This window comes from Nomascus leucogenys, chromosome 22a, assembly GCF_006542625.1.
Source record: "Nomascus leucogenys isolate Asia chromosome 22a, Asia_NLE_v1, whole genome shotgun sequence".
NCBI classification, from domain to species: domain Eukaryota; kingdom Metazoa; phylum Chordata; class Mammalia; order Primates; family Hylobatidae; genus Nomascus; species Nomascus leucogenys.
Genome location: NC_044402.1, coordinates 83,582,332 through 83,596,237, shown reverse-complemented (window position 1 = coordinate 83,596,237; position 13,906 = coordinate 83,582,332). Strand labels below are relative to the sequence as shown.

Below are 13,906 nucleotides of genomic sequence, written 5' to 3'. Positions count from 1 at the left end.
CTCCAACCAAATCTCAATTTGAATTGTATCTCTCAGAATTCCCATGTGTTGTGAGAGGGACCTGAGGGAGGTAAATGAATCACGGTAGCTGGTCTTTCCCATGCTATTCTCATGATAGTGAATAAGTCTCACAAGATCTGATGGGTTTATCCGGGGCTTCCACTTTTGCTTCCTCATTTTCTCTTGACATCACTATGTAAGTACCTTTTGCCTCCCACCATGATTCTGAGGCCTCCCCAGCCATGTGGAACTGTAAGTCCAATTAAACCTCTTTTTCTTCCCTGTCTCAGGTATGTCTTTATCAGCAGCATGAAAATGGACTAATACAGTAATTGGTACCAGTAGAGTGGGGCATTGCTGAAAAGATACCCAAAAATGTGGAAGCGACATTGGAACTGGGTAATAGGCAGAGGTTGGAACAGTTTGGAAAGCTCAGAAGACGACAGGAAAATGTGGGAAGTTTGGAACCTCCTAGAGACTTGTTGAATGCCTTTGACAAAAATGCTGATAGTGATATGAACAATAAGGTCCAAGCTCAGGTGGTCTCCCATGGACATAAGGAACTTGTTGGCGACTGGAGCAAAGGTGACTCTTGTTATGTTTTAGCAAAGAGACTGGTGGCATTTTGCCCCTGCCCTAGAGATTTGTGGAACTTTGAACTTGAGAGAGATGATTTAAGGTATCTGGCAGAAGAAATTTCTAAGCAGCAAAGCATTCAAAAGGTGACTTGGGTGTTATTAAAAGCCTTCCATTTTAAAGGGGAAACACAGCATAAAAGTTCAGAAAATTTGCAGCCTGACAATGCAGTAGAAAAGGAAAACTCATTTTCTGAGGAGAAATTCAAGCCAGCTGCAGAAATTTGCATAACTAGAAAGGAGCCTAATGTTAATGCCCAAGAGCATGGGGAAAATGTCTCTAGGGCATGTCAGTGCCCTTCAAGACAGCCAATCCCATCACAGGCCCCTAGGCCCAGGAGGAAAAAGCGGTTTTGTGGTCCGGGCCCAGGGTCCCCATGCTGTGTGCAGCCTAGGGACTTGGTGCCCTGTGTCCCAGCCCCTCCAGCCGTGGCTGAAAGGGGCCAGTGTAGAGCCTGGGCTGTGGCTTCAGAGAGTGGAAGCCCCAAGCCTTGGCAGCTTCCACATGGTGTTGAGCCTGTGAGTGCACAGAAGTCAAGAATTGAGGTTTGGGAACCTTCACCTAGATTTCAGAAGATGTATGGAAATACCTGGATGCCCAGGCAAAATTGTGCTGCAGGGGTGGGGCCCTCATGGAGAACCTCTGCTAGGGCAGTGCGGAAGGGAATTGTGGGGTCAAAGCTCCAACACAGGGTCCCTAGTGGGGCTGTGAGAAGAAGGCCACCATCCTCCAGACCCCAGAATGGTAGATCCACTGACAGCTTGCACTCTGTGCCTAGAAAACCCACACACTCAATGCCAGCATGGGAAAGCAGCCAAGAGGGAGGCTGTACCCTGCAAAGCCACAAGGGTGGAGCTGCCCAAGACCATGGGAACCCACCTCTTGCATCAGCGTGACCTGGATGTGAGACCAGGAAGTCAAAGGAGATAATTTTGGAGCTTTAAAATTTGCCCCTCTGGATTCTGAACTTGCATGGGGCCTGTAACCCCTCTGTTTTGGCCAATTTCTCCCATTTGGAATGGCTGTATTTACCCAATTCCTATAACCTCACTGTATCCAGGAAATAACTATCTTGCTTTTGATTTTACAGGCTCATAGGTGGAAGGGACTTGCCTTAACTCAGATGAGACTTGGGACCGTGAACTTTTGGGTTAATGCTGAAATAAGACTTTGGGGGGTGTGTTGGGAAACCATGATTGGTTTTGAAATGTGAGGACGTGAGATTTAGAGGGGCCAAGGATGAAATGAAATGAAATGGTTTGGCTGTGTCTCCACCCACATCTCAACTCAAATTGTATCTCCCGGAATTCCCATGTGTTGTGGGAGGAACCCAGGGAGAGGTAATTGATTCATGCGGGCCAGTCTTTCCTGGGCTATTCTCATCATAGTGAATAAGTCTCACGAGATCTGATGGGTTTATCGGGGCTTCCGCTTTTGCTTCTTCCTCATTTTCTCTTGACACCGCCATGTAAGAAGTGTCTTTCACCTCCCACCATGATTCTGAGGCCTCTCCAGCCATGGAACCCTAAGTCCAATTAAACCTCTTTTTCTTTCCAATCTCAGATATGTCTTTATCAGCATGAACACGGACTAATACAGTATGGCAAATCATACTTTCAGAAACAAACTGTATTTTTGTAGAGTGTAAATATCAGCTTGAATATCAAAAGACCTAAGTTTTTGCTGGAGCTTTGCTAATAATAACTAGATGTGAACTCTGAATAAATCACTTAATCTGCCTACACCTCAGTTTCCTCACCTGTAAAATAAAACATTATACAATATGATCTCTAAGGAGTTTTACTGTGATAGATATATATATACAAAATGGAATACTCAGCCATAAAAAAGAATTAATTAATGGCATTTGCAGCAACCTGGATGGGACTGCAGACTATTATTCTAAGTGAATTAACTCACTTATTCTAAGTCAAGTAACTTAGGAATGGAAAACCAAACATCGTATGTTCTCACTCATAAGTGGGAGCAAAGCTATGATGATGCAAAGGCATAAGAATGATGCAATGGACTTTGGGGACTCAGGGGGAAAGGGTGGGAAAGGGGTGACGGATAAAAGACTACAAATTGGGTTCAGTGTATAATGCTCGGGAGATGGGTGCCCCAAAGTCTCACAAATCATGTAAAGAACTCACTCGTGTAACCAAATACCACCTGTTCCCCAAAAACCTATGGAAATAAAAAAATTTTTTTTTTAAAAAGGCATTTTAAAGTATTTTTTGGACCTAAAAATCTATTCAAAAATGTAATGAGGACTGTCATACTCTGTTTCTATTAATATTCAATATTTTGTGACTAGAAAGTATCAACCCTGTGACACTGTGTGTGTGTGTGTGTGTGTGTGTAAATGTTCATTCTGTTAGTTCAAAACTGGTGAATTCCACTAGATGTAGAGAACTAGTCACTAGAAAAAGGGGAAGGAGTTCCCTAAGTCTAAAGAGACAACTGTGTTCCATCTAGCAAATATGCTTAAGAGAAAATAATTTGGGAAGAAATAGACAAACGATTAAAAAAACTACAAACAAATATCAAACTCTAGTTAATGACACGCATGCTCAAGTGTCAGGGTAATATGTATTGATGTCTACAACTTATTATGAAATGTACCAACAAAAAGAATGAATTGATAGATGGATAAATGATAAAGCAAATGTAGCAAACTGTTAACCATAGAACCTAGGTGGTAGTAATACGGGTGTATGCTATGCACTTCTTTCCATTTTTCTGTATATTTGGTTATATTCATTATAAAATGTTAGGGTACGGTTTTTAAAAGGCAAATGATCTAAAAACCTTACCCAAATACAGTCACCCAAGAGTCATCGAGGTGATCTTCTGAAGTCAAAGAATCTCCTTGAGTATAAAAAGGATCCAACTGGGCAGGAGATAATGTCGTCTTTCGTGGCTGACCGATACTTGCTGGACTAAACATACTTTGCCCTATATTAGTATATTTAGCAAGTTAGTTGCCAGTATAAACACCTTGATTGATTCTAAATCAAAAATCTTAGTTTTAAATGATAAAGTCTAATAAAGTTGGCAATTACATAAATAGTTCAAAACATACAACTGTGGTCAAATAGCAATTTCATGCTACCATACAATTAGAAGAAGTAATAATTGGGCACAGTTTATAATTTTGCAAATGTTTTATTATGTATGATAAATTATCTAAATGTTTCATTAAGCATGTCTGGTTAAGCAGACACCAGAAGGATATCCCAGGCAACCTCAAAGACTTCTGTTGGTTTCATCTTCCAAACCTACCACTTTCATCACAGCACCTCTGCCTTAAGAACATGCAAAAATGTATTACCCACAGAACAAAATCCGAATGCCTCGGCCTCAGCTATACAGTTGCAACCTTACTTTTCCAGTATGCACTAAACAATATCTACCCTACCCCTTAAAATGTGAATGCAATTTTCTTTTATTCAGGTCATTTCTATTTAAAATGTCTTATCCTTTTATTTCTTATTCTTCAGTAACAGCCACCAATTAATGAGTACTTCTGTGTGTCCAACACGCCATGCTAAACACTTTACAAAGTTCATTTTATCTCAGAAGCACTGTCCAATTAAGGCTATACATTTGTGAGAAGTAGAGACTATTTCCCTTTCATCTTCACAGTAGCAATAATGATTTACTCATTCGAAACATATTTTTTCAGCACTTAAATATGCACCAAGCATCAACCTAGGTATTGAAGGTACAGCAGTAAACACATTAGATTAGACAAATAAAAACAAAAAATCCATCCCTATTGAAGACTACATTCTAGAGAAAGAGAAACAAATAAGTAAATATTTAGTGTGCTACAAAACTAAAAATCCTATAGAGAAAAGCAGAGAAGGGAGACAGGGCCAATTTGTGTGGGTGGGTTAAATGAAAAAGGATTTCACTGAGGTGTGTTAAAGCAAAAACCTGAAGGACAAGGAAAGCAAAACAATATTTGAAGAAGTGAACATTTTGTGGAGAAAATAATAAAACAAAGGCCATGAGGAAAGACATGACTGGTCTTAGATGAACGCAAGAAGGCCACTATTTGCACAGTGAGGGGGATGTGAGATGAGAACAAGGAGATGAGAGCAGACAGGCAGCTATATGCCGGATCATGAAGAAAAACCTTATAAAGCCACTGTAAAAGCTAAAGCTCTAAGTGAGGTAGGAAACCAACACAAAATTCTGAGCAAGCATGACATAACAGGCCTAAAACTTTGATAGTAAAAGGTAGCATTTTAAGGGCCAGGCCAGTGGCTCACGCCTGTCATCCCACACTTTGGGAGGCCAAGGCGAGCGGATCATGACGTCAGGAGTTTGTGACCAGCTTGGCCAACATGGTGAAACCCCATCTCTACTAAAAACACAAAAATTAGCCAGGTATGGTGGCACATGCCTGTAATCCTAGCTCCTCTCAAGGCTGAGGCAGGAGAACCGCTTGAACCCAGGAGGCGGAGGTTGCAGTGAGCTGAGATAGCACCACTGCATTACAGCCTGGGTGACAGAGAGACTCTGTCTCAAAAAAAAAAAAAAAAAAAAAAAAAAAGGTAGCATTTTATTAAGTGATTATTACACTTTACCAGTGTAATTTTATTTAATTCTAATGATCCTACAAAAGGTCCAATTAGTCCATTTAACAAATCAGGAAACAGGATAATATTAAATAACATCCAGAAGGTTAGTTGGAATTCCAATCCAGGCAATTGGAATCCAAAGCACGAGCTCTGAGGCAGTAATCTAGTTAACACGTTTATTTCCTGTGGCGGTACTACAAGTGTGGTCTGAAAATCCTTGGCTCCCCCAAGACTCTCTCATGAGATCAGCCAACTCAAAATTATTTTCACAAAAACATGAAGTTTCATTTGCCTTTTTCTCAGTCTCTCATGAGTGCACAATGGAGTTTTCCAGAGGCAACTTCATGGGATTCAACGGACTCAGGTTGAACAGAGAAGCAGATTCATGAGAATTCAGAGGTATTTTATTAAGCCAGACACTAAAAAGATTTTTAAAACAAAAACAATGTCACTCTTCCTGCAAATTTTTTTTCTTTAGAAAATAGTTACTGTTCACTTCAAAAAAGGTTATGTTTATATGAAATAGGTTTCTTTTTAAATGAGTTAATACTTAAATTTTAAAATGTTCTGTTTTAATTTTGAATGCAGTAAATATTGATAGCTATAATCTATATAAACAAAAGCTCTTTAATTTTTAAGAGTATAAACAAGGTAAAAACTACAAAACTAAGACGTTTGAGAACCACTGTTCTTACAGGTCAATGCACATGAGTCATGCTCCATTTTTATTGATTTTCTAGAGGCTACTTAACATATTCTAACTATTGTATATATCTCCTGACTTGTCATTTATCCTTAATTCCCAAATGAGTTGAAAACCATCCTAACTCATTCCAAAGTGTTTACAGTCACATGGATTTCTCCAAGTACGTTCTTAAGAAACAAAAAAGATTATCTATAGAAGGTGGGGGGGAAAGCTACTGTGATAAAAAGCTTGGCTTTGCACCGTGGCTCATGACTGTAATCCCAGCGCTTTGGGAGGCCAAGTTAGGAGTTCAAGACCAGCCTAGGCAACATGGCGAAACCCTATCTCTACTAAAAATACAAAAAATTAGCTGGGCGTAGTGGTGTGCACCTGTGGTCCCAGCTATTTGAGAAGCTGAGATGGAAGGAACACTTGAGCCTGGGAGGTGGAGGTTGCAGTGAGCCAAGATTGCGCCACTGCACTCCAACCTAAAAGACAGAGTAAGACCCCATCTCAAAATATATATATAGATATATTTGATAAAAATAACCTATTAAAGAAGTGGGCAAAGAACATGAATATACATTTTTCAAAAGACATACAAATGGCTAAGAGGTATATGAAAAAATGCTCAACATCACTAATCATCAGAGAAATGCAATTCAAAACTACATCATCATCTTACCCTAGTCAGAATGGCTATTGTTAAACAAAAAAACAAACAGATACTGGCAAGGATGCAGAGAAAAGAGAACTCATACACTGTTGATGAGAACGTAAATTAGTACAACCTCTACAGAAAGCCGTATGGAGATTTTTCAAAGAACTAAAAATAGAACTACCATTCAGTCCAACAATCTCTCTTACTGGGTATCTAACCAAAGGAAAAGAAATAATATACCAAAAAGATAGCTGGACTCATAAGTTTATCACAGCACTATTCACACTAGCAAAGATATGGAATCAACTAAGGGTTCAACAATGGGTGAATGAATAAAGAAAATGTGGTGTATATATACAACGGAATATTATTCAGTCATTAAAAGGAAAGGAATCAATTTTGCAGCAACATGGATGGAACTGGAAGTCAGTATCTTAAGTGAAACAACCCAGGCACAGAAAGACAAACATCACATATGCTCACTCACAAGCAAGTGCTTAAAAAAGTATTCACAAAAATCAGTAGCATTTCTATACACCAATAACATTCAAGCTGAGAACCAAATCAAAAATGTAATCCCATTTACAACAGCCACATACCAAAAAAAAAAAAAAATTAAAATACCTAGGAATACATCTAACCCAGGAGGTGAAAAATCTCTACAAGGAGAACTACAAAGCACTGATGAAAGAAATCACAGATGATACAAATGGAAAAACATTCCATGCTCATAGATTAGAAGAATCAATATCATTAAAATGACCATATTGCCCAAAGGAATTCAACACAATTCCTATCAAATAACCAACATCATTTTTCATAGAATTATAAAAAACTATTCTAAAATTCACAGGGAAGCAAGAAGAGCCCAAATAGCCAAAGCAATCCTACACAAAAAGAACAAAGGCAGCAGCATCATATTACCTGACTTCAAACTATAGGACTACAGTAATCGAAACAGTATGTATGGTACTGGTACAAAAATAGGCACACAGACCAATGAAACAGAATGGAGAACCCAGAAACAAAGTCATACACCTACAAACAATGGATCTTCAACAAAGTTGGCAAAAATAAAGAATGGATAAAGGATGCCTTATTCAACAGACGGTGCAAGGAAAACTAGCTAGCCATATGCAGCCTGCCTCTCACCATACAAAAAAATTAACTCAAGATGAATTAAAGACTTCAATGTAAGACCTCAAACTACAAAAATTCTAAAAGAAAACCTTGAAAAACCTCTTCTGGACATTGGCCTAGGCAAAGACTTTATGACTAATATCGCAAAAGCAAATACGACAAAAACAAAGATTGACAAGTTGGACCTAATTAAACTAATGACTTCCTGTACACAAAAGAAACCATCAAAAGAATAAATCGACAACCTACAGAATAGGAGAAAACATGTGCAAAGTATGCATTCAACAAAGGAATCTGTAAGGAACTTAAATTAACAAGAAAGAAACATTAAAAAGTGGGTAAAGGACATGAACAGGCACTTCTCAAAAGAAGACACGCAGGTGACCGACAAACATGAAAAAATGTTCAATGTCACTAATCATCAGAGACTGCAATTCAAAACCACAATGTGATACCATCTCACACCAATAGAAATGGCTACTATTAAAAAGTCAAAAAATAGGCCAAGCGCAGTGGCTCACATCTGAAATCCTAGCACTTTGGGAGGCCGAGGCGTTTGGATCGCCTGAGGTCAGGACGAGACAAGCCTGGACAACATGAGGAAACCCCACCTCTACTAAAAATACAAAAACTAGCCGGGCGTGGTGGTGGGTGCCTGTAGTCCCAGCTACTCGGGAAGCTGAGACAAGAGAATCGCTCAAACCCGGGAAGCAGAGGTTGCAGTGAGCCAAGATCATGCCACTTCACTCCAGCCTGGGTGACAGTGAGACTCCAACTCAAAAAAAAAAAAAAAAAAGTCAAAAACTAAGAATGTAAGAATGTTGATGAGGCTGCAGAGGGAACCCTTATATGCTGTTGGTGGGAGTGTAAATTAGTTCAGCCTCAGCAGAAAGCAGTTTGGAGATCTGCAGAACTCAAAATAGCACTACTATTTGAACATCTTGTTGTCTAGTAAGGTCTAGAATAGTGTTCTCGATAAAATATATTCTTTAATAAGCTTAATAGATGTGAGGTGATCTGAAAAATATTTTTCCTAAAGGAAAGTTTACATTAATAGGTTAAATTAGATTAGTTCTAGTTTCTAAATTTGAATTCAAAGGAGTCTAGGAACTCAAATTGTTTAGCAACCCTAAAGAAGTAAGATTTTTGAAATACTTTTTTTTTTGAGACAGAGTCTCACTCTGTTGCCCAGGCTGGAGTGCAGTGGTGCAATCTCAGCCCACTGCAACCTCCGCCTCCTGGGTTCAAGCGTTTCTCCTGTCTCAGCTTCTGGAGTAGTTGGGATTACAGGTGTGTGCCACGACACCCAGTTAATTTGTGTATTTTTATAGAGACGAGGTTTCACCAGGTTGGCCAGGCTGGTCTCAAACTCCTGACCTCAGCTGATCCACCTGCCTTGGCCTCCCAAAGTGCTGCAATTACAAGAGTGAGCTACCATGCCCAGCAGATTTTTGAAATTCTTAAGTGATTATATTTTTTCTCTTCAGTTAGAATGATATTGTTGCATTGTAGTTTTTACTTGATAACTCTTTTTGATCCTGCCCAGGCTGTAGTTTTGTTTTGATATCATTTGGAGGCAAGACATGGACATCATTCCTAGAAGTCTTTTAGACTTGACTTTATAAATTAATATTTGTGCTGTAATTGAAGTTATGTATTACTAACAACAGTTAACTTTTTTAAGTTCTTGTCTATTGTCCCATTTTATTTTTGGAGTAACACCTAAGTCTTGTGTTAAGGTTCATTATAGATGTAATAACTAAGTAATATTTATTAAACTTTTTAAAATTCTCTTTCAGGTAATCTTCAACTATACTGGATATCTTTTTATTTGTACAAATGTACGGAGTACATGTGGAGGAATACTAAAGTACATCATCCTATAATACATTTAACAATTTACTTCCCTCATCACCACAGAAGCATTTCATAGGTATAGGCTGAGTAACCCAAATCTGTAAATACAAAATCCAAAATGTTCCAAAACCTGTAACTTTTGGAGCACCAGCATAACACTCAAAGGAAATTTCAGATTTTCAGTGCTCAACTGTTAAGTATAATGCAAATATTCCAAAATCTGAAACTCTTCTGGTGCTAAGCAGTTCTGATAAGGGATACTCAACCTGTTCAATATATTTCTAAAATAAGTCTGATTTAAAATGAAACATCCCACTTTGACAAGTGCTGTTATACATTTAAGAATCTGCTTATCAACTAAGTTACCAACTATTGCTTTAGTAAATGGAAGCATATATTTATACAAAAGATACTCTTAACTAATTTTAGTTACTACAAAGACATTCCATTAACAAACCAAAGACAGTAAAAGGCATTTAATCTGAAGCCAATCCAAATTTTCTACAGTCTACAAGTATTACCATTAAGAAGATAAAATTTAGTTATGCTACATCATGTAATAACCTTCAAGCAAGAAATTAAATGAAGGTTCGAATTGTGACAACCATTACAACCTTTAAAAATAAAACAAATCAAAAATAAGTCTCAAACGAATAAGCAATCTAATTTTTGCCCTGTCAACTACTCTGAAAAATATAATTACTTATACATAATCTAAAACTATTTACATAACTTTAGCATAATTGCCCCCACCTAGTTAATGTTTAATTGCTCCACTGATTTTACTTCCTTTCAATCAGACTTCTGGTGCCCACATGCCATGCTTTGTAAGATGACAATAAAGTGTGCCTATCAAACCACATCAAATCGGACTGCAATGTGTCTCCCTGAGTAAATCACTATTCAAACATTCCTAAGACTGGATTAAAGAAGAGGGCAAAAGACCTTATTATCCTTTATGAAAATATCTTCAATTAAAAGAAAGATTCAATTATTTCAAAATAGACCACTAACCTAAATGAAAACAAAAGAGATTAAAAGACTAGTAAATTTTAAACAGATATGAGCCAAATGAAACTTGGAAAAAAGAGGTTCCTGGCAGTGTTAACTTCTTATCATGAAACAAAGTAGCACAATATGTAATAAGGAATTTGGTCTCTGCTCAACGAGAGGAGGAAGACTGGAGACTGAACTCAACCACCTGGTTGGTAATTCAATCATGCCTATGTAATGAAACTCCAATAAAATCTGCGGACATAGATGCTCCGGTGAGCTTCCCTAGTTGGTAGCACTCCATGTATGTTGCCATACATTGACACTGGGAGGATAACACATCTCCCTGAAGACAATGGAAAGGAAGCTTCACATTTGGAACCCTTTCCAACGCCGCCTTATGTGTCTTCCTTTGGCTGGCTCTAATTTGTTTCTTTTTGCTGTAATAAAACCATAACCATGAGTACAGCACTTTCAGTGGGGTTGTGAGTCTTTCTAGTAAATTACCAAACATTACAAGCAGCCTTGGGAACCTCTTAATTTATAGACAGCTGGTCTAAAGCGATCGTCCCAAACTTAACAGCTAGTATCTGAAGTAAGGATAATCTTATAAGGGACTGCTTAATCAGACTTTGCAGTATAGCACACACATTGTACCGAAAAAGCATATTGAATGGTACAATGTCCAATCAAGCATGGTGAACTGAACCCTGTATTCACTTATAATCCCCCGTAAACACCTACTGACAGACACTCTAAAAAAGTATCAGGTTTTGGGGACCAATGATACTGTGAAAAACTCCTGGCTGAACTTAAGGAAAACTAGTGTAAAGTATATAATAAGGGCTTAGAGGCCAGGCCTCTCCTTATCCCAGGCAGCCAGATAACTGTCACTTTCCCAATCCACCCTCAAAAGACCAAAGATTTTGTCTCTGGAGAAAAGGAACCTAAACAGCTCAAAACTCAATGAGTCTGACAGCAGAAGACAACTGTAAGGAGATTAAGTGAAAATCTGCACATTGAAAAGGAGACTTGCCCCTGCCCATATTCAGAACACCAGCTTAGGCATTAAGGCTGAGTATTAAAAGATTCTTCTTTGGGAACACTTAAAAATGAAGCCCAGTAAGATATAAAACAGCTTCTCTCCATCAATTCTACCCTGCTGCCAATACCGAACCTTATGCACACACTTATTCCAAATAGCTTTTAATGCCTCATTTGACAAACATTTACTCACCAGCAATGATAGAGGGGTGGAAAAAAAAAATACCAAGAACTAGAAGAGACGAGACAATAAGAGCAAGAATAAAAAAGACTGCTATTAACCTCACTGCCAGGACAACATTTTACCTATGAAAGAACAGAATGCTATTTTTTTTTTTTTTTTGAGACGGAGTCTCGCTCTGTCGCCCAGGCTGGAGTGCAGTGGCGCGATCTCAGCTCACTGCAAGCTCCGCCTCCCGGGTTCAGGCCATTCTCCTGCCTCAGCCTCCTGAGTAGCTGGGACTATAGGCGCCTGCAACGACGCCCAGCTAATTTTTTGTATTTTTAGTAGAGACAGGGTTTCACCATGTTATTTTTCCTTTTTTTTGGAATGGAGTTTTGCTCTTGTTGCCCAGGCTGGAGTGCAGTGGTGCGATCTCGGCTCACTGCCACTTCCACCTCCCCAGTTCAAGTGATTCTCCTGCCTCAGTCTCCTGAGTAGCTGGGATCACAGGTGCCCACCATGATGCTTGGCTAATTTCTTGTAGTTTTTGTAGAGATGGGGTTTCACCATGTTGGCCAGGCTGATCTTGAACTCCTGACCTCAGGTGATCTAGCCGCCTTGGCCTCCCAAAGTGTTGGGATTACAGTAAGTTCTATTTAATTTTCTAAAACCATCTGAATTTATTATTTTGACTAAAACATAAATATTGCCACCACGGTAACTAGAGACCACTCAATGGTAGCATAGTTAATCTGACATGAGAATAAATAAAATTTTGGTGACTATAAAAATAAATTATCCAAATAGGCCCAATATAACCAATAAGGTCCTTAAAAGGGGAAGAGGAAAGGAAAAGAATAATGTAGAAACACTCACTGGACACTGGTGGTTCTGAAGATGGTAGGGGGACATAAGCCAAAGAATGTGGGCAGCCTCTACAAGTTAGAAAAGAAAAAAAAAATTCTCCTCTAGAGCCTCCAGAAAGGAATGCAGTCCTGCTAACATCTTGATTTTAGTCCACTGAGGCCTACTTCAGACTTCTGACCTCCATAACTGTAACACAATAAATTTGTGTTGTTTTAAGATATTAATTTGTGATAATTGGTTCAGCAGCAATAAGAAGCTACACAGTCTAGAATAAGGATAGTTTTTATTCAGTATTATTAAAGAAAAGTCATGCCTTGCCAAGTTGGATGCAAATACTCCAATCCTCTTATTTGGTAGTGGATACTGGTGTTGGAATGTCATTGTCTCAAAACAATATTTACATATATTAGTTACCTGTGGCTGCTGTAACAAATTACCACAAACTGGATGGTTTAAAACAGAAATTTATTCTCTCACAAGTTCTAGAGGCCCAAAGTCCAAAATTATGTTGTTGGCAAGGTGGCATGCCTGCTGCAGACTCTAAGGAAGGATCTACTGCTTGCCTCCTCCACCTTTCGGTGACTCATAGCATGCTTTGGAAACACTCTAATCTCTGCCCCCTTCTGAATATCACCTTCTCTCTCCTCTATATGTTTCTCTTCCTCTTCAGTTTCAAATTTCTTTCTGCCTCTTATCTACAAGGACCCTTGTGATTTGATTTAGGCACCATCCAGGCAATCCAGGATTCTCTCCCCTTCCCTCCTTAACTCTTTAGACTCTCCTTCAGAGTCTCCCCTCTGAAAATCCTTAACTCAATCATATGTAAGTTAACAGTCACAGGTTCCAGTGATTAGGATGTGGACATATTGTATGGAGGCCACCATTCAACTCTCTACAGCTTATATCCATCAATATATTTATTTAGTCAACAAACATTTACAAAGGGCTGGGTATGGCATGGTGGCACATGCCTATAATTCCAGCACTATGGGAGGTCGAGGTGGGAGGACTGCTTGAGCCTGGGAGTTTAAGGCTGCAAGGAGCTATGACTGCACCACTGCACTCCAGCCTGGATGACAGCGAGATCTTTTCTCAAAAAAAAAAATAAAGAAAGAAATGCAAAACCATAATGTTAAGTAATGTTTTACATTTTAGCAGCTCTCTTAGTCTACTGAAAAGCATGTATTTTAATTTTCTTATTGTTGTCAAGTGGAAAAGCACAGGATTAATGTTAGGCCCTTTGTACCCAGCTCTGAAATGGGTAAACA

The 13,906-nt window shown here is 38.8% G+C and overlaps 1 protein-coding gene across 3 annotated transcripts in view; it reads right to left on the bottom strand.

The window, feature by feature from the left end:
- NUP35 (nucleoporin 35) overlaps positions 1-13,906 on the bottom strand; it is an 85,654-nt gene that overhangs the window by 56,940 nt on the left and 14,808 nt on the right. For all 3 annotated transcript variants that reach the window (XR_004027933.1, XR_004027934.1, XM_003253822.2), the window contains exon 5: positions 3,453-3,594. Coding sequence is in view for 1 of the 3 variants with exons in the window: in XM_003253822.2 (XP_003253870.1) it covers positions 3,453-3,594 (142 nt within the window). In the remaining 2 variants the exon portion in view is untranslated. The remainder of the gene's footprint in view (positions 1-3,452; positions 3,595-13,906) is intronic.